Source organism: Conger conger, chromosome 16 (assembly GCF_963514075.1).
Source record: "Conger conger chromosome 16, fConCon1.1, whole genome shotgun sequence".
NCBI lineage: Eukaryota > Metazoa > Chordata > Actinopteri > Anguilliformes > Congridae > Conger > Conger conger.
This window is the reverse complement of record NC_083775.1, coordinates 27403049-27425445: the sequence shown is the minus strand read 5'-3', so window position 1 is coordinate 27425445 and position 22397 is coordinate 27403049. Positions and strand designations below refer to the sequence as shown.

General features: G+C 43.9%; 1 protein-coding gene across 5 annotated transcripts in view; it reads right to left on the bottom strand.

Annotated features, from left to right (window-relative positions):
- Window positions 1-3172: 3172 nt before the first annotated feature.
- Window positions 3173-22397, bottom strand: part of LOC133114538 (E3 ubiquitin-protein ligase SMURF1-like) — a 39866-nt gene continuing 20641 nt past the window's right edge. The window contains exons 3-18 of one of the 5 annotated variants that reach the window (XM_061224026.1): window positions 22128-22257; window positions 21537-21670; window positions 21035-21100; window positions 20854-20929; window positions 19606-19838; window positions 18593-18677; window positions 16190-16336; window positions 14689-14899; window positions 13826-13929; window positions 12913-13027; window positions 12404-12582; window positions 11310-11447; window positions 10439-10559; window positions 9739-9940; window positions 7561-7645; window positions 3173-6866 (exon numbers count right to left, since the gene is read on the bottom strand). In XM_061224026.1, the coding sequence (XP_061080010.1) occupies window positions 6767-6866; window positions 7561-7645; window positions 9739-9940; window positions 10439-10559; window positions 11310-11447; window positions 12404-12582; window positions 12913-13027; window positions 13826-13929; window positions 14689-14899; window positions 16190-16336; window positions 18593-18677; window positions 19606-19838; window positions 20854-20929; window positions 21035-21100; window positions 21537-21670; window positions 22128-22257 (2126 nt within the window). In that variant the 3' untranslated portion in view covers window positions 3173-6766. The remainder of the gene's footprint in view (window positions 6867-7560; window positions 7646-9738; window positions 9941-10438; window positions 10560-11309; window positions 11448-12403; window positions 12583-12912; window positions 13028-13825; window positions 13930-14688; window positions 14900-16189; window positions 16337-18592; window positions 18678-19605; window positions 19839-20853; window positions 20930-21034; window positions 21101-21536; window positions 21671-22127; window positions 22258-22397) is intronic. The other 4 variants (XM_061224027.1, XM_061224028.1, XM_061224029.1 and 1 more) reach the window with 4 other exon arrangements.

Below are 22397 nucleotides of genomic sequence, written 5' to 3'. Positions count from 1 at the left end.
ATACATTCACGGTGAGGGAGATGATGTGGGGTGCAAAGCTGAGTGAGGACTCAAAGGTGACCCCAAGGTTACAGACAGCAGTGGAGGGTTGGACTAGGAAGCCATTTATGTTTAGACCGAGATTGGGGATTTGTGAGGTCATGGTTTTGGGTCCAGTTAGGATGATTCCAGATTTGTCACGGTTTAGTTTCAGGAAATTAGTTGCCATCCTAAGCTTTATCTCATGAATGCAGGCTATGAGTGACAGTGGAGGTAGTGCTGTGACCTTGTTAGTGCTGACAAATCTGTGTATCACTGGCAGAACAGTGGAAATTTAGACCATAGCGGTGAATGATTTGAAATGGGAAGGGGGCCCAGAATGGAACCTTGGGGGATTCCTTGAGTGATGGGCACTGTGGAGGATTTGTGATTATCTGTACAACGAGGTAAATTACACCACACAAGCATCTTTGGATACCGTGGGTATCAGTAAGAAAAAAGAAAAAAAAATGCAAATACAATACCTTTCAAAACCCTTTACAATTAATTATTGCATTAAGGTTAGTCATATTATTCCACCAACACACTTAAAAAGTGAAATGCTCCAAAAGGGATTATGTAAATCCCACAATTCAAGTAATATTCGGCAGTGACATTTCTTCCAGGAGCAAGTAGAAATAAAAATAACAGTAATCAGTGGCTGCCTCTCAAATGTTTGACTAGAAGAAATTACATATTTCTCAGTGTAAAGGCTTTGGCCTGGTCTCAACCCTCAGCACTAATGAGGCACCTCTGTAGGCACCGAGTACCACCAGCACTTAGATTCTCTTTCCACTCAGAAAAGCAAAAGCTAGGATTGCACCGGCATTGACCCTTTTCATCAGCACACTACCCCAACTGTGATAACCACCACCATCTCTGAATGTCAGCTAAAATGAATACTGATGTGGGGGGTGGGGGGTCAGGAAAGCATTTAGGCTAAAAGTCAATTACCTCTCAGGGAATTAACCAGGCGTACAAAAGCAAATCGAGCTAAATTACCTTGACTAATTATGTTTTGGTGTTTCAGTGAAATTCAGATGGTGCCCCTGTTGAAAAGCTGGGATGCTGCCATTGTGCCCCTAGGCACAATTCTCAATCTGAATCGCTTCCTGTACATACATTACTGTGCAATATTCTTAGGCCCTCTTTTAAATATAAATATGGTCTTTATATATATCTTTTCTTCATTAGTGTGTCAGCAAATTTGAGATTTCCAAAGATTCAGTTTTCCCCAAAAATTAAACATTACAGGTTTTGTATTTTGTTAAATAAAGTAACGAAGTAATAGACCACTTTTCAGATAAAAATGTCATAGAACCTCTATTGTCTGGAATTACCTGCAGAGCCAGAAGCAAGAGAGACAGCCTAAAGCCTGATTTATACTTCTGCGTCGAATCAGCGCACAGGCTATGGTGTAGCAGCATTCCCTTCACAGAGGCTACGACGCGTAGTTGCATACATTTCTGGGGAGGTGCGCGTCAGGCTACTCCGTAGCCTCTGCATAGATTAGATGCAGAAGTATAAATCAGGCTTAAGTCTGCAGTAAGACTGTGGCAAGTTCCTAGAACCGAGTAGCCGATTTTCTAATGACATTGCTGGACAGTGCACTGAAGAGAATAGATGCTATATTTCTGCTTCACAGAATTTATTTTGTATGTGTCAAAGACTTTGGCACAGTACTGTATATTGAGGTGTATAAATTGCACGTAAAATTGTAATCCAAGTCACTCTGGATATGAGAATCTGGAAAATAAATGTTAATGGACCAGGCCGCCCCATCCTTGCACAATTATTGTAACCGCACCATATTTTAAGGGCTTGTCTGTCAGGGCACGATCCGTCCTAAAGCTGCACTCACGTCATATCGGAATGATCAAAAACGACCACAAATCCAACTGGGGAAAAACTGTTTACATCAACCTCAAGAGTTGTAATTCCAAGTTGGAAATATGGGAACATTCTGCTGGCTCCAAGATCTCTGACCTGCCAGTACAACTACGGAAGTCACGTGAACGCAAGAGAAATAGCTTCCATGAACAATTTAGCAACCGTTCAAAATCATAATATCATTTCATATTTGCACACGTTCGCCTCAGCACGCTGTTTATGATTAATTGTAGGGCTACTACGTATTACAGCCTGCAGCCTAGTACCAAAGGTACACAACAGGGACCCGGAAGGCTGGTGGTAATTTTTTTCCCCCAAGGAACATGTGCTCCTAAGTTGAAATAATTAATTACACCATGTTCAAATTCATGGATGTGCTCCTTATTTATTTTTTCAGTTAGCACACATCAATTTTCAGGAGCAAATGTTCATAAAACGGATGCACTGTGTAGACCGTAATCTTCCAATAATTTTTTAAAAGTCACCAAATGGATTAAGTATTTCAAGTAACTATGTGACCCTGGTCTGCACACACGTGTCTGGCTTTTCTGGCCAGCTATGAAGCCGACCACTTAGTAAAGCATCGTAGGTGTCAACTTGATCTGGGTGACAGTGAGTGGGAGTGCACAAAGAGCGTTAATGGAGCATGGCTTTTGGCAGAAGAGATATCTGTGGTCATCCCGCCAAACACAGCAAATATCCAAAGCAAAAAGGAAAGCTTTGAGAGCTTTAACAGCAGCCAACGATGAGCAAGTCAAACACCTGTGCTGCCGACTCAGAATGAAGAGTAGGCTGCAGAATTGTTTTATATATAGGTGCACAAACTGCTACCTTCAAAGCTAGTACTAGAGCAATGGTCCGCAACCCTGGTTCTGGAAAGTCACTGTGTTGGCTGGTTTTCCTTTATTTATTTATTAAATGTTTATTTGAATTGGGAAAATGCCAAGAGACATAGCATCATTAATACCAGTTTACGCCAGGTTCATGTAGCTGATGTTCTGCATAGAGAGATTATAGAGATTATATTGCTAGTTTCCAACTCCTGTCCCTAGTTAGGCCTTTCGCTTTAAAATCAACAACCAGTCCAGTCTAATGGAATTAAACAAGGCCAGTTAAGTAGTCAATCAGCCACGTTCAGCAATCGATTAAGTGCAAGGCAGGAAATGAAAGCAGCAGAACCGGTGGCTTTCTGGGAGCAAGGCTGAGGACCTCTATAATACAGAGGGAAAGGGACAGATTACATTAATGACAGTATACAGCAGTGTATGATTCAAAAGCTTTATAACCGTAGCATTTCTGACAAATAAGCACCTTAAGATTCTGTAACATTTTCAGATTCCATAAGCATGTGATTATCATGTAAGAAATGAAATAAAAACAAAATGTCATGTCATTTGCAATTAATTTTTTTTATATAATCTTATTTACATTGTACCTCTTTCATAAATGTTAAGGAAATAGGATGTTACATAAATTCTTGCATCCAACGAAGAAAAGATACACAACCTGTAAGGTGTAGACTTGGAATAAATCCGGTCATCGAGCGACTCAAAATGTGCCCCCGGAAAACGTCTTCCGACTACAACAGCGACGGCTACAGGCATTGTCCGTGTTCTCATTTCTGACCAACACTCCATCCAAATCCATGCAATTCAACACAAAAGTACATTTAGTTAACCTTTGCATCTCAGCCGTGTGGACTGGTTTGGCTCCTGGACATAAGAAAAACAACAAAAAAATCAAAAAACAAAAAAAATACAAAAAAAACAAAATAGAATAAAACATAAAAATAATGAATTGAAAAAATATTTGAAAAAAGTTCCCCAGTCTTCACAGTTTTCACGCTATACCGAAAAGGATGGCGACCGATTTCCTCCACTCAAAAATAAAAATCGAATGAATGCAAAAATAAATGCAAAAAAATTAAACGAATGATGCGTTAACACAGAAACAAGTATATAAAGTGGTCAGTTATTTATTGCATATGTCACAAACATAAACGTGACCCCCAGGGTCGAACCTCACTGCTAACCCCATCCGTCTTCAAAGTCCTCTACGCCTTTACTGAACAATAGCAGCAGTTTTTTTAAATACCTTGATTTATACATAGAGATTAGTGTACAGTTTTCACAAATCAGATTTTTGAAGATTAGGGAAAAATGTTGATAGCAGCAATACTTACAGGACATTACATAGTAATAAATAATTAGTAAAAAATAAAATCAAGTGGTTGCGGAACACTTAAAACGTCGGCTCATTTCTCTTGCAATGTTAAAAAAAGAAAAGAAACCAAGTGCCATGCACTTCAAGCACTGAACACCGAAATCTTACACCTCCTTTCCTATATTAAAGTAAAGTCAAAATCAGCTTCAAGCACTGTCTGCCTGAAAGTTATGTTGGACAAGTTCAGCACTCGTCTCAGAGAGAAGAATATTATGTGCTTATGTTTATATTAGTCAGCTTATTGATTTCCATTCTATACTGGACTGTTGCGCGTTCTTTGAGAAATGCCAATCAAATGCCATTGAACACATACCTACGCTGTGCTGTCTGAGAACGTGTCTTGGGGGGGATTTCATTGAAAAAAAGATAAAGGGTAAAAGTCAGTCAATGCAACAGTCCAAGTAGAAATTTTCCATTCAGCGGTCTTAATGAAAACATCACTGTACCGCCCACGCTGTATTTAATACCGAATCTGAAGGCATTCGCAACTAAACCGGCTTGTTACGTTAGAGGTCTCGCTTCCTTCAGCCATTCCACACAAATTTCAGCCCCCCAAAAAAGAGATTTAAAAATCCTGCTTGTATTTACAACAATAAAGGAGCACAATATGGAATAATACTTACTGAGAGATAAATTAGCACTAATCCAGAAAAAAAAAAAGAAAAAAAAAAAGTTTTAAAATTTAAATGAGACACTGTTGACAACAAAAAAACAAAAATACCTCTCAATCATTTCATTAATTGTTTCACCTTACCAAAATACTGGTTAGAAAAACTTATGTTATCCGTCACCGTAACTTTAGGATTTGATGAAAAAACAGGTTTGAGTCCCGAATACCTTTCCTGAAATGTGCAGAAGAATTTGATGAGGAAAAGGAATGTTGCAGTAAGCAGAGGCTATCCAGATTAAAAAATAATTAATAAAACAGTGATGCTCCCCCTGCACTACTGGTAAATTAAGTGAACACACTTAATAAATAAAACATTTGTTGTGGTATGTTTTTAGTTATGTAATTTGGGTTATAACTAACAGGAACAAGAACATGGACATTAAATAGATTTTTCTCTGGAAGTAGACAACGTAATTGAAAATCTTAATGCTTTAGAAATTATGAACACTGAATCTTTCATTTGTTCTTAATAGTCTGGAAAGCAAGTAAGCACTTGGAGCTAGACCAGAATGCTTAAATACAAATTTTCAGATCAATTGGAGCCAAAAAGCTTCACAACTTTTAATAATACACTTTATCATAAAATATATTGTTATTAGCTAGATTTTTAAGAGACAAATATCCCTCTTTTTTAGATCAACTATCAGAAATATTGAATACTGCTCCAATGGTTCGGTATCAAATGCCTTTGGCAAAAACCATAACAACTGAATGATTTGTAATTCAGTCTATATAAATAGATTTAGGTCACCTTCAAAATTAGCGCAATTTTCTAAGCAATAAAACACTTGTGGAATCTGTTCTTGATGTTTTCCATGCAGGAATGCAATCTCAGAAGCAGTTTCCTCAACCTTGTTTTGAAACACCAAAAAAAAACTTCTAAAAATGGGAAATGATATAAAACCTTTCAGGGGAAGGGCGAGACTATTCAAATTCCAACGTGCACATCACACTAAAACATTTCCAACTACGAGGAGACACAGTGCCACAAATATAGAAATTCAGGCCTCTCTACCTTTGCATCCACAAAACCTTCCCGAACAAAAATAAATAAAAATTGGCAGACCATCATGTACGGTATATCCTCTGTGGCTGGATCGCTAGGCAGCTGTTGTCTCAGTCTTTAGAGAGGTCCAAGACTGGCTCTTGCTCTATGATATTAGTCGAGAGAAATGACAAGAAAAAATACAAGAATTCTATCCTTGGGTAAAAATGTTATCGCTGCAAGCAACTTGGTGAAATGATCTGATTTGAACACCAGAAATAGACAGGAAATCGATAGCACTCAAATGTACACAGCCATCCAGTTACATCAAAACATGATGAAAGGACAAAAAAGGATAATTAGAAAGCATACGCAGACATCCTACAACCCCGAAATAATGGCATCGAAGTTATTTAGTCTTTGCGCCAATTCCTTCAGGGAGGTTAGCTTTCGGCAGACTGGCTTGGTTGTCAGATGCGCTGCGTGTTGATGAGCAGGTGCATCTGGGGACGTGCTGTCGGCTCCTCGCAGACGACCGGTTGAGCGCGGCTCCGACTGCAGCCGAGCGGCTCGAACCGGCAACGTTTTCCGCTCTGGCGCACGGGGGTCGAGTCCGAGACGCGCGGTTTTTAGAGAATCTCAGAAGGGGCCTCGTTTTCGTTGACTTTTTTTGTTCGTTAGTGAAACCTGTGGCGTTAATGCAGCCTTCAAATCCACACGAAAGAATAAATACTCCTTTAGTTCTTAGAAAGTGTTTAAGGTTCTGACCCCTGACCCCTCTGCATTTGGGTGACCCCCCCCCCTCTAAATCCCAAACCCCACCTCGCTGCTGTCCTGGGGTGGCGTTGGCCGGGGTCTGGCTCTCTCTGTCCGTTTCCGGCATGTTCCGCAGGCTTCCCGCCGTATCCACCCTGGGAGTGGTTTCCTGCCCGTTGCCGAGCGACTTCCCCGGGCGGGCGGGGCAAAGTGGGCGGGGGTCCTCACTCCACCGCAAAGCCACAGGTCTCTTCCACCGCAGTCAGGAGCTTTTCGTATAGCTTGTCATACGTCTCGTATGGCGGGATATCGATCCGGTTGAAGCTAGGACAGAGAGGGGAGGTAAATTCGCATAGGTCTTGTGACTGCTGGACTTACCCCAAACCCACAAACTCAAACACCAAAACCTCCTGAAGCGTGGTTCCCAAACTCGGTGTAATCTGAGAGAGCTCAGGGTGAGCTGTGAGATACTTGGAGAAATATATCGCTGTATATCAAACTATGAATTCCCCACAAACATTCACAACAGTCAAATTAAACATCTCACTTTTCACCATTTGCATGCACCAGTGGGTGTACTTGAAGCAGTTTTGACATACACTAAAAAACACTTAAATTACTTATTGGAACATGTGCTAGGCTAAACTGCAATAAAGGACGGGTCGCGAAATAAATTATTTGCTCAAGGAGAAAGCAGTGGGATCAGAAAGTTCCCACTGTCCTCCAGTCCTTCACATCTGGCACATTAAACAGGAGGTAATAAATTCTCTGCACTCTGCAGATATTAAATTCACCCCGGCACCCTTTAAAGAGGCTGGAAGAATCCCAACGATTGCCAATAACCCCCAGAGGACGGTTCGTCGCTTAAGCGAACGTCTCAACAAAATGGCTCCGATCATGGGTCTAAGAATGATTATGATCGGCGAGCGTTTTTTTGGCACGCGGGGTTAGAAGACACTTCGGACGCCGACCTGGTTAGAGAGCGCAGCGGGGAAGGCGAGGTTTGGGGAGAACTCACCAGGTGTGGGCTTTGGGCAGGTTATCCGTGTTGGCATCTATTAAGTGGATAGTGAACAGCCTGGGTCCAGCGGAGCCTGTAGAACCTTACACACATACACTCCAGTTAACACTGATCGCCACCAATACACTGAACACACACATCACCCCACGTCACACTACGTGTAGGCTTGCTCTTTAATGCGCCAAAATCAGAGCATCAGAGGATTTGCAAGTGACAGTGAGAATGGATTCATTCATCAGCAGTGCGCGCACCCTTATGGTAATTTCTGCTTAAAGACATTTCTGAGAAATATGGGTCGTTATATAGTCCGCATATTTCCTGAGGGCCCCAGCACTCTTTAAACCTTTACTGCCTCCAAAGCGGGGAACATACAGTCTCTTCAAAAAGTATTGGAACAGCAAGACCAATTCCTTTATTTTTTGTAATACACTGAATACATTTGGGGTTGATAAAAAAGATTAACACAATTTCATTTAAGAATTTCAGCTTTTATTTTCTGGTATTTACAACTAGATGTGTTAAACTACTTGGAACATAGCACCTTTGGTATCAGACCACACAATTTTTAGGTGAGCAAAATTATTGGAACAGAGAGAATTTAAGTAAATGAAATTAAATAACACTTAATATTTGGTAAGTTATCCCTTGCTTGCAATAACTGCATCAAGCCTGCAACCCGTTGACATCACCAAACTGTTGTTATTTTGTGATGCTTTTCCAGGCTTTTACTGCACCCTCTTTCAGTTGTTTGTTTCAGGGGTTTTTTCCCTTCAATCTCCTCTTCAGGAGGTGACATGCATGCTCAATTTGGTTAAGGTCTTTGTTGTGTTGGCAGTGTGTTTTGGCTCATTGTCTTGCAGCATGATGTAGTTTCTCCAAATTAGTTTGGATGCATTTCTCCACAAGTTGGCAGACAGAATTTTTTTGTGCTTCTGAATTCATCCTGAGTTCATCACCAATAAAGATTAGTGAGCCCACTGCACCATGCAAGCCCAAGCCATGACAATTCCTCCAATATGTTTCAAAGATGAGCTTGTACGTTTTGGATCATGAGCAGATCACTTCTTTCACCACACTTTGGCCTTTACATCACTTTGGTAGAGGTTCATCTTTTCTGGCACATCTCTGTACTTCTCTGCAAATTGTACTCTTGCCTTCTGATTCTTACTACAGATGAGTGTTTTGCATCTTGTGTTATAGCCTCTATATTGCATTCTTTGAGAAACCTTCACCCCTGCCCTGTGGAGATGTCAATGATGTTTTGTGTTTTTTCTTCACAGCTCTCTCAATGTTTTGGTCATCCACTGCTGTTGTTGTCCTTGGTTGACTTGTTCGATGTCTGTTGCTTAGTACACCAGCAGTTTCTTTCTTTTACAGGAGTAAAAGAGGTTGTGCAAGCTATCCCCAATGCTTGTGCAATTGCTCTGATCGCTTTTCTAAGCTTCAAAATGGCTTTCCTTTCTCCCAAAAACCGCTCTCAGGTCTTCATGTTGGTTCATCTTTTCAAACACAAATGCAAAACCCAAGGCTAAAACCAAGAGTAGAAATTCAGAACTATTTATTGTTTAATCAATCAATCTAACAGGCCACATCTGGGCAACAAGAAACACCTGTCAGTCACATGCTCCAATACTTTTGCTCACCTAAAAATTGGGTGGTTTGATACAAAAGGTGATATGGTCCAAGTTGTTAAACAAATCTAGATTTAAAAATACCAGGAAATAAAAGATGAAATTCGGATCTAGCGGAACAGAGAACATGGTTGATGTTGTGTAACACTAATCTGGAGCGTTACCAGCCAGGTCTGTATATACTGCTCAAGAAACTCTGGCAAATGCGACCCCAGCAAAGCAGAGCCAATATCTCACAGTAAGGCACTCCTTGTGTACTATCGCATAAATAATGTAGGGTCAGTTTCACAGACACAGAATAAGCATAGTCCAAGACTAAATTACACTTTGAATGTACATTCCCCATCCAAAATTTTATTCAGTCGAGGACTATGCTTAATTTGCGCCCATCAAAGCAGCCCGTAATACGTTAGCCAGTCGGTTAGCACGTTAGCCTCTAAACCCTGTACAGACTAAGGCCCTGGGGGAACAAGGCAGAGCGGGAGCTAACGCGGGTAACGGCGCGTCTGAGTGTGATTTTCGGTTCGGCCCGACGCACAGCCACCTTGCAGGGCCTTGAACCCCTGGAGGGGGACGCGGGTGGAGCCCGTGACGAACTGCAGCAGCCGGCCCCTGCGCTCCTCGTCGAACGACTCCACCGCCTGCCAGAACCACTTGACAATGTTGCTGTCGGCCACGCAGTGCTTCAGCCGCGTGTTGGCCTTCCAGTCGCTCAGGTCGATCTTCCCCAGGCCGCCGATGATCAGCTGCGGAAGGGAAACGCGCCGTCAGAGAGAAGGCCTGGCGGTACAGCGCCGTGTCCAAAGCAAGCAAAACATCATGTGCACGTTTCATACACAACTGCAGCACAATGTGCTGTACATGGAGGATAAACACAGAAACGAAAAACAGAAAATATAAAAACAATAATAAATAGTTAATAAACAGAATAATAAATAAGTGCTGTACTTGGGGTCCAACCCTCATTGTCAGCAATTATGAGGTCCAATCCCAGACACAGGTTTTTTTTCTTTTCTTTTTTTTTTTCTTGAGGCATGTCTAGAGAGAAGCTGACACTAAGATGCACCTTCAGTAAAAGCGATGCCGAAAAGAGGAGTCTTCACTTCTTTTAAAAGTGTCTACAGATTTAGAGTCACAAAGACCCATTGGCAGGCTATTCCAAAGGCTAGGGCCAAAATAACCAAAAGCTGCTTCAAAAATAAACCACAACCCAGCTGAGATTGATGTCACGGGGCGTTTTTCACCTCCAGCTCCTTGTGGTCGAACGGCTTCAGCAGGTGCTGTGGGATTAATTCGTTGAAGCCTTTCTGCAGGGCCAGGAACTGGGCCTCGATTCCCCTCATAAACCTCCAGTTCACATAGAGCCTGAAAAGGACACGGTCACTTTAGCATGTTTGGAAGGTCTGAACAGTTAGTCTAAACTCCAATATTGCTAACAGAAATATCCCATGGAGTCCCAGAGTACTTATTTTGAATGACAATTCAAAACTTGGTTTGTATCTTTCCTGAAGACACGTATCTAGCTCACTGTATTCAACCAGCGGAAGACAGAAGGATACATATGTGTTCAGCGGTTATAGTTCCAACCGTCTAACTTCTCCGAAAACAACGTCTGTATTTCAAATACATGATACCTTGTGTAAATAAGACATCTTTGGAGTTACTGTAAGGTGTATTCCTTCACTTTGAAGGAGGCAGGCTACTGGCTCCTATAGGCTTCATGTCTTTATGCTAAGCTAACATTATGCTACGATGGAAACGGAGCCTGTGAATGCACAAAAAATGAAATGAAATCAAACATCTGGTCTAAGTCTGGGTAAGCCGGAAAAAAGGCATTTCCAAAAATGTTGCCGTGTCTTCCTTTCAAGGGTAACCAGTCAGCAGCACTAAAAATATCTGTCATTCAGCATCCAATCAGAATCAACCACCCGGTCCAGCAAAGAAATTTGATTGGAATTTGTGTACATGCTATGTACACAACTCTGTACAAGGCCAATTATTGTCATTTCCCTGTGTTTCACGTTTCTGGCGGTTCTACGCTGGGTACAAGCTCTCTGAGGAATGCAGGAACACACATTTCAGCAGTCCTGGCGCTGATACTCATTCCTCACGTACCGCACGTATTCTTTTTTGTTGTCTTCCGTCACTGGAATGTTCCGGCCGTTGGGTTTCAGCTCGTGTTGGAGGAATTTGCCGAAGGCGTTGTGTTCGACGCAAAACGTGTGGTCCAGAACCGGGGTGATGTCGTTTTCTCTGCAACCAAAAATATCGCAAGGCTCAACAATGGTCAGTTTAATTTGGTCAATGCTGACGGCTGTTAGCACGTTTCTTAATTCGATTTGTATTCAGCATCCAGTAATTTTCTAGCCCCTCAGAAGTAATATTATCTCTATTGAGTTCACAGGATGGACTCCTGGAACTAGATACTAACAATCCAGAGGTCTCTGAATCTCAACAAGGGATTCAAGCTCCCACTGGATCACTGGACTCAACTGAATAATACAGATCTATTAATACAGCCTGTGGCACCAGAATAACTTAAGTTGAAATGTAGGCTAGTTTGAGGGTGAATTCAGAGTTATTCAATAGTTCAAAGTGTGTGTGTGTATGTATGTTTGTGTGTGAGAGAGAAAGAATGTGAGAAAATGTGTGTGTGTGTGTGTGTGTGTGTGTGTGTGTCTGTGAGAGAGAATGTGTGTGTGTGTGTGTGTGTGTATGTATGTTTGTGTGTGAGCGAGAGAGAATGTGGGAGAATGTGTGTGTGAGAGAGAGAATGTGAGAGAATGTGTGTGTGTGTGAATGTGTGTGTGTGAGAGAGAGAGAATGTGAGAGAATGTGTGTGTGTGTGTGTGTGTATGAGTATGTGTGTGTGTGTGTGTGTGTGTGTGTGTGTGTGTGTGAGAGTATGTGTGTGTGTGAGAGTATGTGTGTGTGTGTGTGTGAGTGTGTGTGTGTGTGTGTGTGTGTGTGTGTGTGAGTGTGTGTGTGAGTGTGAGTATGTGTGTGAGTATGTGTGTGTGTGAGTGTGTGTGTGTGTGTGAGTGAGTGAGTGAGTGTGTGTGTGAGTGTGTGAGTGAGTGTGTGTGTGTGTGTGTGTGTGAGTGTGTGTGTGTGTGTGTGTGTGAGTGTGTGTGTGTGTGTGTGTGTGAGTGTGTGTGTGTGTGTGTGTGTGAGTGTGTGTGTGTGTGTGTGTGTGTGTGAGTACTCACAGGATCCACACCAGGCTCTTGTGCAGCTCTGGGTCCACAGTCTCCAGGTCAGACAGCTGGATGGGCTTTCCCAGGAGCTGCTTGTAGAAGGGCAGGGTGAAGCCGCCGTTTATGTAGTGCCCATGGAACACAGCCAGGCCCATGATCCGCCCAACAAAGTGGAAATACGACAAATGGTCCTGGACCAAACAAACACACAGACAGACACAGACACAGACACAAAGTCAGCAACAATTTTACACAGGGTTTTCCGGGAAAAGGAGAGACTTCCTCTCTATTCTCATTCTTTCGTCTGTCTCTTACACAACACTACAACAGGGCTCCAAAATCAATGCAAGTTGTGCCAAAGATACACATGGAACAGTCGCCTCATTGTCAGAGTTACACTCTAAATGTATTGCAGTTTAAATGGAAATTGAAGGCTCAATGTGAAGTTAAGGAATGCAAATATATTCTTTGGCCACGTGAGGCGAGCGGCTCGTTGACAGCGGAAGGTGCGCTATACTCACAGGATTTATGGAGGAGTCGGGATTGATTTGCAGCGTGTAGATGTTATCTGTGGAATACTGGAAAAGGCCGTAATATGGATTCAACATCTCGTGGCACAGGAGATATAACCACTCCCTGGAGGGCACAGAAAAATTTCATCACACACAGTCCGAATATAGAGTCCTGGTGACAGTTATTTCCAAAGTTTGGAACTACTTCAAGTCTGAAGTACACCTAAGTTTTATTACACTTAAAGAATACCTCAAACTTTCTGATGAAAATAACTGACACTTGATTACACTTGAACCTACACCCACAACACACTCTGAAATATCCCTCTCCCAGCGTCTGCCTAGGAGAAATAATCCACTGGATGAGCTCTAACCTTCTATAGCCGAATGCTGAAGAAGGAAATCGTGCCTCAGAGCACCCAAAACAGAGCAAGCGGGACTCTAAATTTCAGAAATTGAATTTGATGGCTTTACTGTTCCAGTCACAAGCACCTTCATAACGGTCTGGATGCATCCGTTGTATTCTGCCTATGTCAGTCAGTGCACACTGAGCTGGCCACAGTCCTCAATCGTAACCTGGTCTTGGTTCATTATCTAGCGTTCAATAATGATACATTTTACTGACCAACGTGATTTATGTCCACATAAACATTTAATTTAAAAACTAGTGCTTAAGTGATGTTGCATCTAGGCTTTCTGGTCTGGGAATGCCATTAGACAGTTAATGTGAAATAGCAACAGCAATAACTAACTGCACTTTAGACAGCATTCATTACAGCCATAAAACAAGTCAAAGAACTGATTAATTGCTGCCAAGAGATCAGTGATTAATCAGTGTCAAGAGATTACTGATTAATTGGTGCTAAGGGATTAGTGATTAATCGGTGCTAAGAGAGGTCCAGAGATGCAGTGTTTGTCTTGCCTTGCCACACCGCCGTAGTCTAGCCCCTCCTCTCCACGAAACTTCACCATGAGACGCTTCTTCAGGTCTTTTGGCCTCATCTTCATGATCTGTCTGTACGACTCCTGTCGGGCAGAGCAAGAACCATTTAACTTCCTCTGAAAAATTAAACCGTCACAGGCAAAGGGGAGGCCAACAGCTCAACGCTGACATCTATTGGTGGCTTGGAGGAACACAATGAAAGCAAGTCTGTTTTCATCTGCTGTCAATTTTTGCTGTGGCACTGTGCAAAATTCTTAGGCACCTTTAAAAAAGTTTAAATAGTATATATTTTCACGTTAATGTTTTTTTTTTTTTTTTTTTTTCTTATTAGTACATCAGTGTGTCAAGAGAAAATCCAAGATTTCCAAACATTCATTTTCCAAAAAATTTTATTTCACAGCAAAACCTCCAATATGTTTGGAACATCCTACCAGCTGATTTTCCTAGAAAACTGCAGGACAGTGTACCTAAAAGAGCTGATGCAGTTGCAAAGGGTGGTCACAACAAATATTGATTTGTTTAGTTTATTACAATTAAATTACAACTATTAACAGCACAGTTTTCAATATATTACAACCCTTCATTTCATTATTTTTGAAAGCATCTTAGCTGTAGAAATGATTTTTACAGGTGCCTAAGGCTTTGCACAGTAATGGGCAAAACTAATGAGATGCTAGACCTCTTCTGGCACTGACCGTGGGTGTAGTATTTTCCACACTTTCAATCAAACTGAATCAACCACCCAATCAATCAGGTTATTTCCTCTTCAGAGTGCGTTGGGTGGTTGAGGACACGCGGGGCCGGTGGGGGTATGTGACTGAAGGCAGCTGAACGGGGCGTACCTCGAAGATCTCGTCGCGGGACACCTCGATGCGGCAGTGTCCGGCCTGGGGCTGCTGCAGGGACAGCTCGTGCCGGAGCAGCTTCAGCTTCTGCACCAGGTCCCTCTCGTACCGCACCGGCACCTCCCCCTCGCCCCCGCCGCCCTCCTCCACCGCCATCTCCGTCTGCACCGGGAGGCCCGGGCCCGACTCCTTCACCTGAGAGTGCTGACTGTGCCGCGCAAGCGCAGACACGCACACAACATACACACATAATACACACACACACAACACGCACACAACATACACACACACACATTATACACACATAACACACGCACACAATACACGCACACAACATACACACGCACATTATACACACACACAATACACGCACACAATACACACATAATACACACACACACATTATACACACATAATACACACACACAATACACGCACACAACATACACACGTACATTATACACACAACACACACACACAATACACGCACACAACATACACACGCACATTATACACACACAACATACACACGCACATTATACACACATAATACACACACACACAATACACGCACACAACATACACACGCACATTATACACACACACACACAACATACACATGCACATTATACACACACACAATACACGCACACAATATACACGCACACAACATACACACGCACATTATACACACATAACACACACACAACATACACATGCACATTATACACACACACACAACATACACAATACACGCACACAACATACACACGCACATTATACACACACAGACAACATACACACGCACATTATACACACATAATACACACACACAATACACGCACACAACATACACACGCACATTATACACACACACACAACATACACACGCACATTATACACACATAATACACACACACAATACACGCACATAATACACACACACAATACACACACACAATACACGCACACAATATACACACACAATATACACACACAATATACACACACACACAACATACACACGCACATTATACACACATAATACACACACACAATACACGCACACAATATACACACACACATTATACACACAATATACACACACATATACACACACACACACACACAATATATACATGCACACACACACATAATACACACAATATACACACACAATATATACATGCACACACAATAATCACACAATATACACACACACACACATAATACACACACAATACACACAATACACACACACACACACACACACACACACACACACACACACAATACACACACACAAGTAGGAACACAGACGAACACACGCAAACATGAACAATTAATTAAATCTTGAGGCACAAACTTTTTCGCCAATCAAAGCACTATTAAAACTATTACAAAATTACAAATCAAACATGCTTGACGCTTGATAAAGGAGCACAGCTGAGCTAAAAAGCTAAACCCTTGGCAGAGAGCAGACGGGGCGGGGCCCTACCTCATTATGTGGTGCAGCCTGGGGTCGGTGAATTGTGTGGTCCTGTTGTTGTGGTCCACAAAGTAAATCCTTCCTGAGACCGTGCTCCTGATCTCCCAGCCCGGAGGGAGAGGGCCCAGGTCCTCACAGCTCACGCTGTTCAGCCCCCTAGGGAGGAAGGACACTGAGACTCCTGCCCACTGCAGACCAGTCCACCACCACCCAGAGCGCAAACATACACACACGCCATGCACCATCAGACAAAGCACACACATGCTAAGTACTGTCACACAAAGCACACACACGCTATGAAATTACAAATATGAAGCGGCAAATAAGAAACCCATTTAAGCCAGGTTTTATACCTTGAATTTAACTAATATAAAAATTATCAAAAGCAGACTTAGCCATCTGCCTAGCTTCTCTACTTTGATCAGATCTTAACCAACATATGTAACCATAGCAACATGCTGAAACAGTAGCCAAACAGAAATAGTTTATTTTGAGGGTGAATTAGCTAAAAAATTGACAACCCGTGTTTATATTTTTATCTTTGGTGAAAGACCATGGTATCAGCGGAACAATCCACATCGAGGTGGTCATTACACGGTTTTAACACACTCCGTGGAGACAAACCCACCTCCACTTAGTGTCAGGTGGTTCTTCAGCCCCGCACCGTGCGTTAAAACCGTGTAATGAACACCTTGTCGTGAATTATTCCTTACTTATACTAATACGCACAAATGTTGCATATTGTCCAGAACAATCTCCATGACCCCAACCAGTCTGGCTTCAAGAGTGACCACTCCACTGAGACCGCCCTGCTCGCGGTCACTGAGGCACTCCACTCTGCTAAAGCAAAATCCCTCTCCTCTGTCCTCATCTTCCTCGACCTGTCGGCCGCCTTCGATACAGTCAACCATGAGATTCTGCTCTCATCGCTGTCTGGGATGGGTGTCACAGGGTCTGCACTCGCTTGGTTTTTCCTCCTACCTCTCTGGTCGCTCCTACCAGGTGACTTGGAGGGGCTCAGTCTCCGACCCTCACCCCCTACGAACTGGAGTCCCGCAGGGCTCAGTTCTTGGGCCTCTCCTCTTCTCGCTATACACCATGTCTCTTGGTTCTGTTATCTCTTCCCATGGCTTTTCTTATCATTCTTACGCTGATGACACCCAACTCTTCATTTCCTTCCCCCCCCTGACACTCAAGTCACCACAGGGATCTCTGCCTGCTTGACTGATATCTCTGCGTGGATGACTTCCCATCACCTGAAGCTCAACCTTGCCAAAACTGAGCTTCTCTACATCCCTGCTAAGTCCTCTCCGTCAATCGACCTCTCATTGACTGTTGAGGACTTTGTAGTTTCCTCCTCCCGTACGGCAAAGAATCTTGGGGTGACTCTTGATAACTGCCTCACCCTGGCTCCACAAGTATCCTCCACTGCCAGAACCTGCAGGTTCTTTCTGTATAATATACGCTGTATCCGTCATCTCCTGACTGAGAAAGCTACCCAGCTCCTAGTCCAGGCGCTCGTCATTTCCCGCCTGGATTACTGCAACTCCCTCCTAGCCGGTCTCCCAGCGTGTGCCATCAAGCCCCTCCAGCTGGTCCAGAATGCTGCAGCCCGCCTGATCACCAGTCAGCCCAGGTCGGCTCATGTCACCCCGCTTCTCATTGGCCTCCACTGGCTTCCTATTGCCGCACGCATCCGTTTCAAGGCCCTAGTGTTGGCATTTCAGGCTGCTAAGGGGACTGCCCCACCTTACATACAATCCCTGATCACTCCCTACTCCCCAGCTAGACCACTCCGGCCTGCCAGCTCTGGTCGCCTTATGGTTCCCTCTCTACGTGCACCTGGCGGTCGAGCTGCACGTTCACGCCTGTTTTCCGTTCTGGTTCCTCAGTGGTGGAATGACTTGCCTACCACTGTCAGAACAGCAGAATCCCTCCCCCTATTTCGACGCAGACTCAAAACCCACCTTTTGAAACTCTACCTTAGTCCTCTCTCCTGATTTCCCCTACCCCTCCTTTCTGATATCCCTAACCTTGTCTAACCCCCCCCCCAAAAAAAAAAAAATGCACTTATGACAACTATGTTTAGAACAGCATTTCATGTGTATTTTGCTAGTTTCTGGATGTGATGCTTTGGCTTATGGCAGAACCTATGCACTTGTAAGTCGCTTTGGGCCAAATGACTAAAATGTAAATGTAAATATTCAAGTGTAAATACTCATTCAAGTGTAGATATTAATCCACAAACAACCACTTCCGCCTTTACAAGTACAGCTCGACGCTGTTGTGCAGAAAATGATTTATCATCGAGTTACCCGATTGTCCGCAACGATACACCCCCACAACTTACAAAAGGCCACATAAAAACAGAGAGAGACCGTATGAATCGGACTTCAATAAAATCATGCCTACCGTGGTATTCTGGGGTCGTGCCACGTGCTGACGCCCGTCTGTGTGTGCAGGAAGTAGACCTGGCCCTGGACCGTGGTCCTTTGTTCTGTGCAGAAGGGTGAAACAACATCAGAAGTCAATGAGCCGAGTGTCTGAAAGTGGCCACTTTCATAAAATCCGCCGACTACATTACATCGCACGGATAAAAAACATTTTGCGCATTAGTAATTTAAACAGACACTTCTATCCTCAGCAATTTACAATCCTGCGAAATCTAGGGATGCGTGCACCTCGGCGTGATTAAGCAAGAACGGGCTTCGCTTTTAACAGTACAGTAAGTTTGAGGTAAGCTGCTGTTATTTATTTTCTTTTCTTGCCTGCTGTGGAAAGGGCGTAATGAGCCCAACTCGCTTCAATTAAAGGAAAGCGTTACGCAAGAAACAAAGAGAAATGTTTTCTTAAGAAGCTGGGAGTTCATAACGTGCCGACACTCTAAACACATTGTACCCTCAACTGTTAAGTGAACGGATAATGGGTCCTTTTAGTTTTTTCCTTTCCGTTAAATCCACAGACCAGTGAAGTCATTAAAGTTGTACCAACAACAGGGAAAATGTGTTTCTCCGTCCTTTAAACATTGGCCGTCACAGCAAAACAACTTCTACAGCATAATCTGCCGCCTATTCAGCCAAATGGGCCGCTAGACTGTGTCCATAGTGAAGTTAGTCCACGTCAGATCAGATAGTCTGCATCCTGAAATTAGCCCAGGTTAGACCAGACTGTCTGCATAGTGAAGTTGGCCCACGTCAGACCAGACTGTCTGCATCCTGAAATTAGCCCAGGTTAGACCAGACGATCTCCATAGTGAAATTAGCCCAGGTTAGACCAGTCTGTCCCCATAGTTAAACTCGGCCAGGTCAAAACCTCATCTGCCACAGCCAGGGTTTATGAGACAGACCACTCAACCCTGTTAGGCTCCCTGGTCCCACGGTCTCCAGTGTGTGCGGTGGTGGTGGGGGGTACGGACGGTGACTCACCGTAGCCCTCTGGGAGCTCTGGCGACTGGTGCCCGTGGGGCCGGTTCTGAGGGGTGTGACCTCTGTTCTCCTGGCTTCTGATTCGCTGTGCTTGGAGCCTCTGCTCCTGATTGGGCGACTCCAGGTAGCGGCAGCTCCCCCCGCCCGCCGCTCCCGTGCTGTCCGTGTAAGGCAGGGGCTCCTCCATGAAGCAGCTGAGCGGCCGGCCGGGGCCCGAGTCTTCATACACGGGTCTGAAACGCACCAATCGCAGCCAAGCACCATCAAAGAACATTCATCCTCGACTTAGAGCAGTGGTCCTCCTGATCCAGGGTGTTGGCTTTTGTTGTGACTCAGCACGTAATTGATCAATGAAAGCAGTTAAATACACAGTTAACTCACCTCAACTGGTTTCTGGGGGCTGAATTTGTTGCTGATATTAAGGCAAAAACAAAAACCAGCACACCCTGTGGCTCTCCAGGACCAGGAGCGAGGACTTTCTAGAAGCCACCATCAATCATACCTTTGTTCCTACACCTCTAATACCAATTCAAGGGCTTAAATTCCTTTCAAGGTCCCATTCCTTCCAATTCAAGGACCTATAAAAACCTCAACAGTAGGCTGTATTTTCAGTGCTGCAAACGACCCGAAAAGCTACATAAAACGCTCTCAATATCCCTGATAATGAATGTGTCTCACGACAACCTCTTTCAACTCCAGTCCAAACACAGTCTCTCTCTGGAAGAACGCAGATTCTGATCCAGGATTAGTTTCTTAAGGGCATAATTTATATAAAGCTTTTAAAGATGTCTGCCGAAATCTTTCAACACCTGAAAGTGGTTAATCAAAAGGCTATTGTCAAGAACTTTCAGACGTCCTCGAAAATAAATGGTTAGTGGACACAAAGGAACACTGAATAATTTTTTTTCTGAAAACAAAAAATACCACGCAATCCAAGCTCTTCAGTTCGGGTTTATAGTGCATATACCTATTTTAAATCTTTTCCTCCAAAATCCTTTGGTTCAATGAAGTCCCAACTGCCATACAAAATGGCCTTCACTTTGTCATTTTCATCTCTTGACAGATCTACGGCATAGCTTGAAAAGTTGTTCAAGACCTTGAAAAGGGTCAACATATCACACATCACACTGAGATGCCGCTGTTCTTAGCATTCCTGGCCAGCAGGTGGCAGTGTCGTCTACGGCAACCCCTCCAGGACCGAGACCCGTTCCCTTCTCCACGTTTCTCCGGCCGGTCGCTGACACTCACCCTTCACTCTCCAAGAGCCCCCTGCAGTCCACCACCGGACCCCCGCTCCCTATCCGATCCCGCGTCTGCAAGCTCACTGAAATCCACAAAACCACAGCAGAACAGCAGTGCTTAAACCAGGGCAGACAGAGAGGGACTATGAAGCGGTTCGGCCAGCAGAGGGCGCTCCGCAGGTCCTTACCGACTATCTGGCCCCGTACTGCATCGCTGTCGGTGGGGTTCAGCTTGCATAGATCCAACCGCTGGTCTAAATGACGGGGAGGAATGACAGCATGCCAGAAATATTGAAAAGAGAAATTCAGCTTGCGATATCAAATCACAATGGGTACAATTCTCTGCACCGATAAAGGTTGGTTTATTACAGGTTTATTAAATGGTTTAAAATTTGGTTACGGTAAGATAAAACTCTGCTTCGCAATGACACGTTAACACTAAATGGCAGTGCTGGGGAACGTGAGGCAAAAAACGTGGTTGCGTTCGGTGAAGGTTAAGATAAGGCGAAGCTTGGCCTAGGCAAGGTGAGGCCATGTTAACAGCAACACTGACATTCGAGATACTGTTCTAAGGCGCCTGGTTAAGTTTAGGGTACAGTGACAGTGGTAAGGATGCTATGCGAGGTGCTATGCTATGCTACGCTGCTCTGCTCTACGCTATTCTAGGCTAGGCTATGCTACGCGACTCACAGCCGGTGTCCTTCAGCCTGCTGATGGCGTTGGACAGGAGTCGGATGCAGCCGAGGAAACCCGCTCCCTGCTTTTTGTGGATCTTCTTGTGGTTCCATATGCTGATGGTTATGGAGTCTGTTTTCCCAATATATCTGGAACACAGAGGGAGCCAGTTACGCAAGAAAACACAACCTCTCACAGACATTTGTGTTGACGGACACGTGCCGGACAGGCCAAAAAGAGCAAGCTCTGACTGTGTTTTCTCTTGGACATTTTGAACTGTTTTGAAATAGTTCTGCTTCCTGCAATCATTTGTGTGTGTGTGTGTGTGTGTGTGTGTGTGTGTGAGTGTGTGTGTGTGTGTGTGAGAGAGAGAGAGAGTGTGGGTGTGGTTGTGGGTGTGAGTGTGAATGTGTGTGTGTGTGTGTATGTATGTGTGTGTGTGTGTGTGTGTGTGTGTGTGTGTGTGAGAGAGAGTGGGTGTGAGAGAGAGAGAGTGTGGGTGTGGTTGTGGGTGTGGGTGTGAGTGTGAGTGTGAATGTGTGTGTGTGTGTGTGTGTGTATGTATGTATGTGTGTGCATGGGTGCGGCAGTGTACGGGAGACTCACAGGTCATAATGCTGGTTCCACTTGGGGTCCAAGGTGCTCTTGACCGTGTCGGTGGAGTGGCACTGACCCGATCCATCTACTACTACTTTAGCGAAAGGGTCGGGCAACCCTGCGACAGAAACACATGAGCCTGAATCAGGTCGCAAAAGAAGAGACAAAAAGAAGAACGACAGGGGATAAAGATGCAGAGCTCAGCAAGGGCAGTATCACAGAGCTGGACCATGCTCAGACACTCACACCGTCAAACCTGGCAACCATCTCACCCATTCA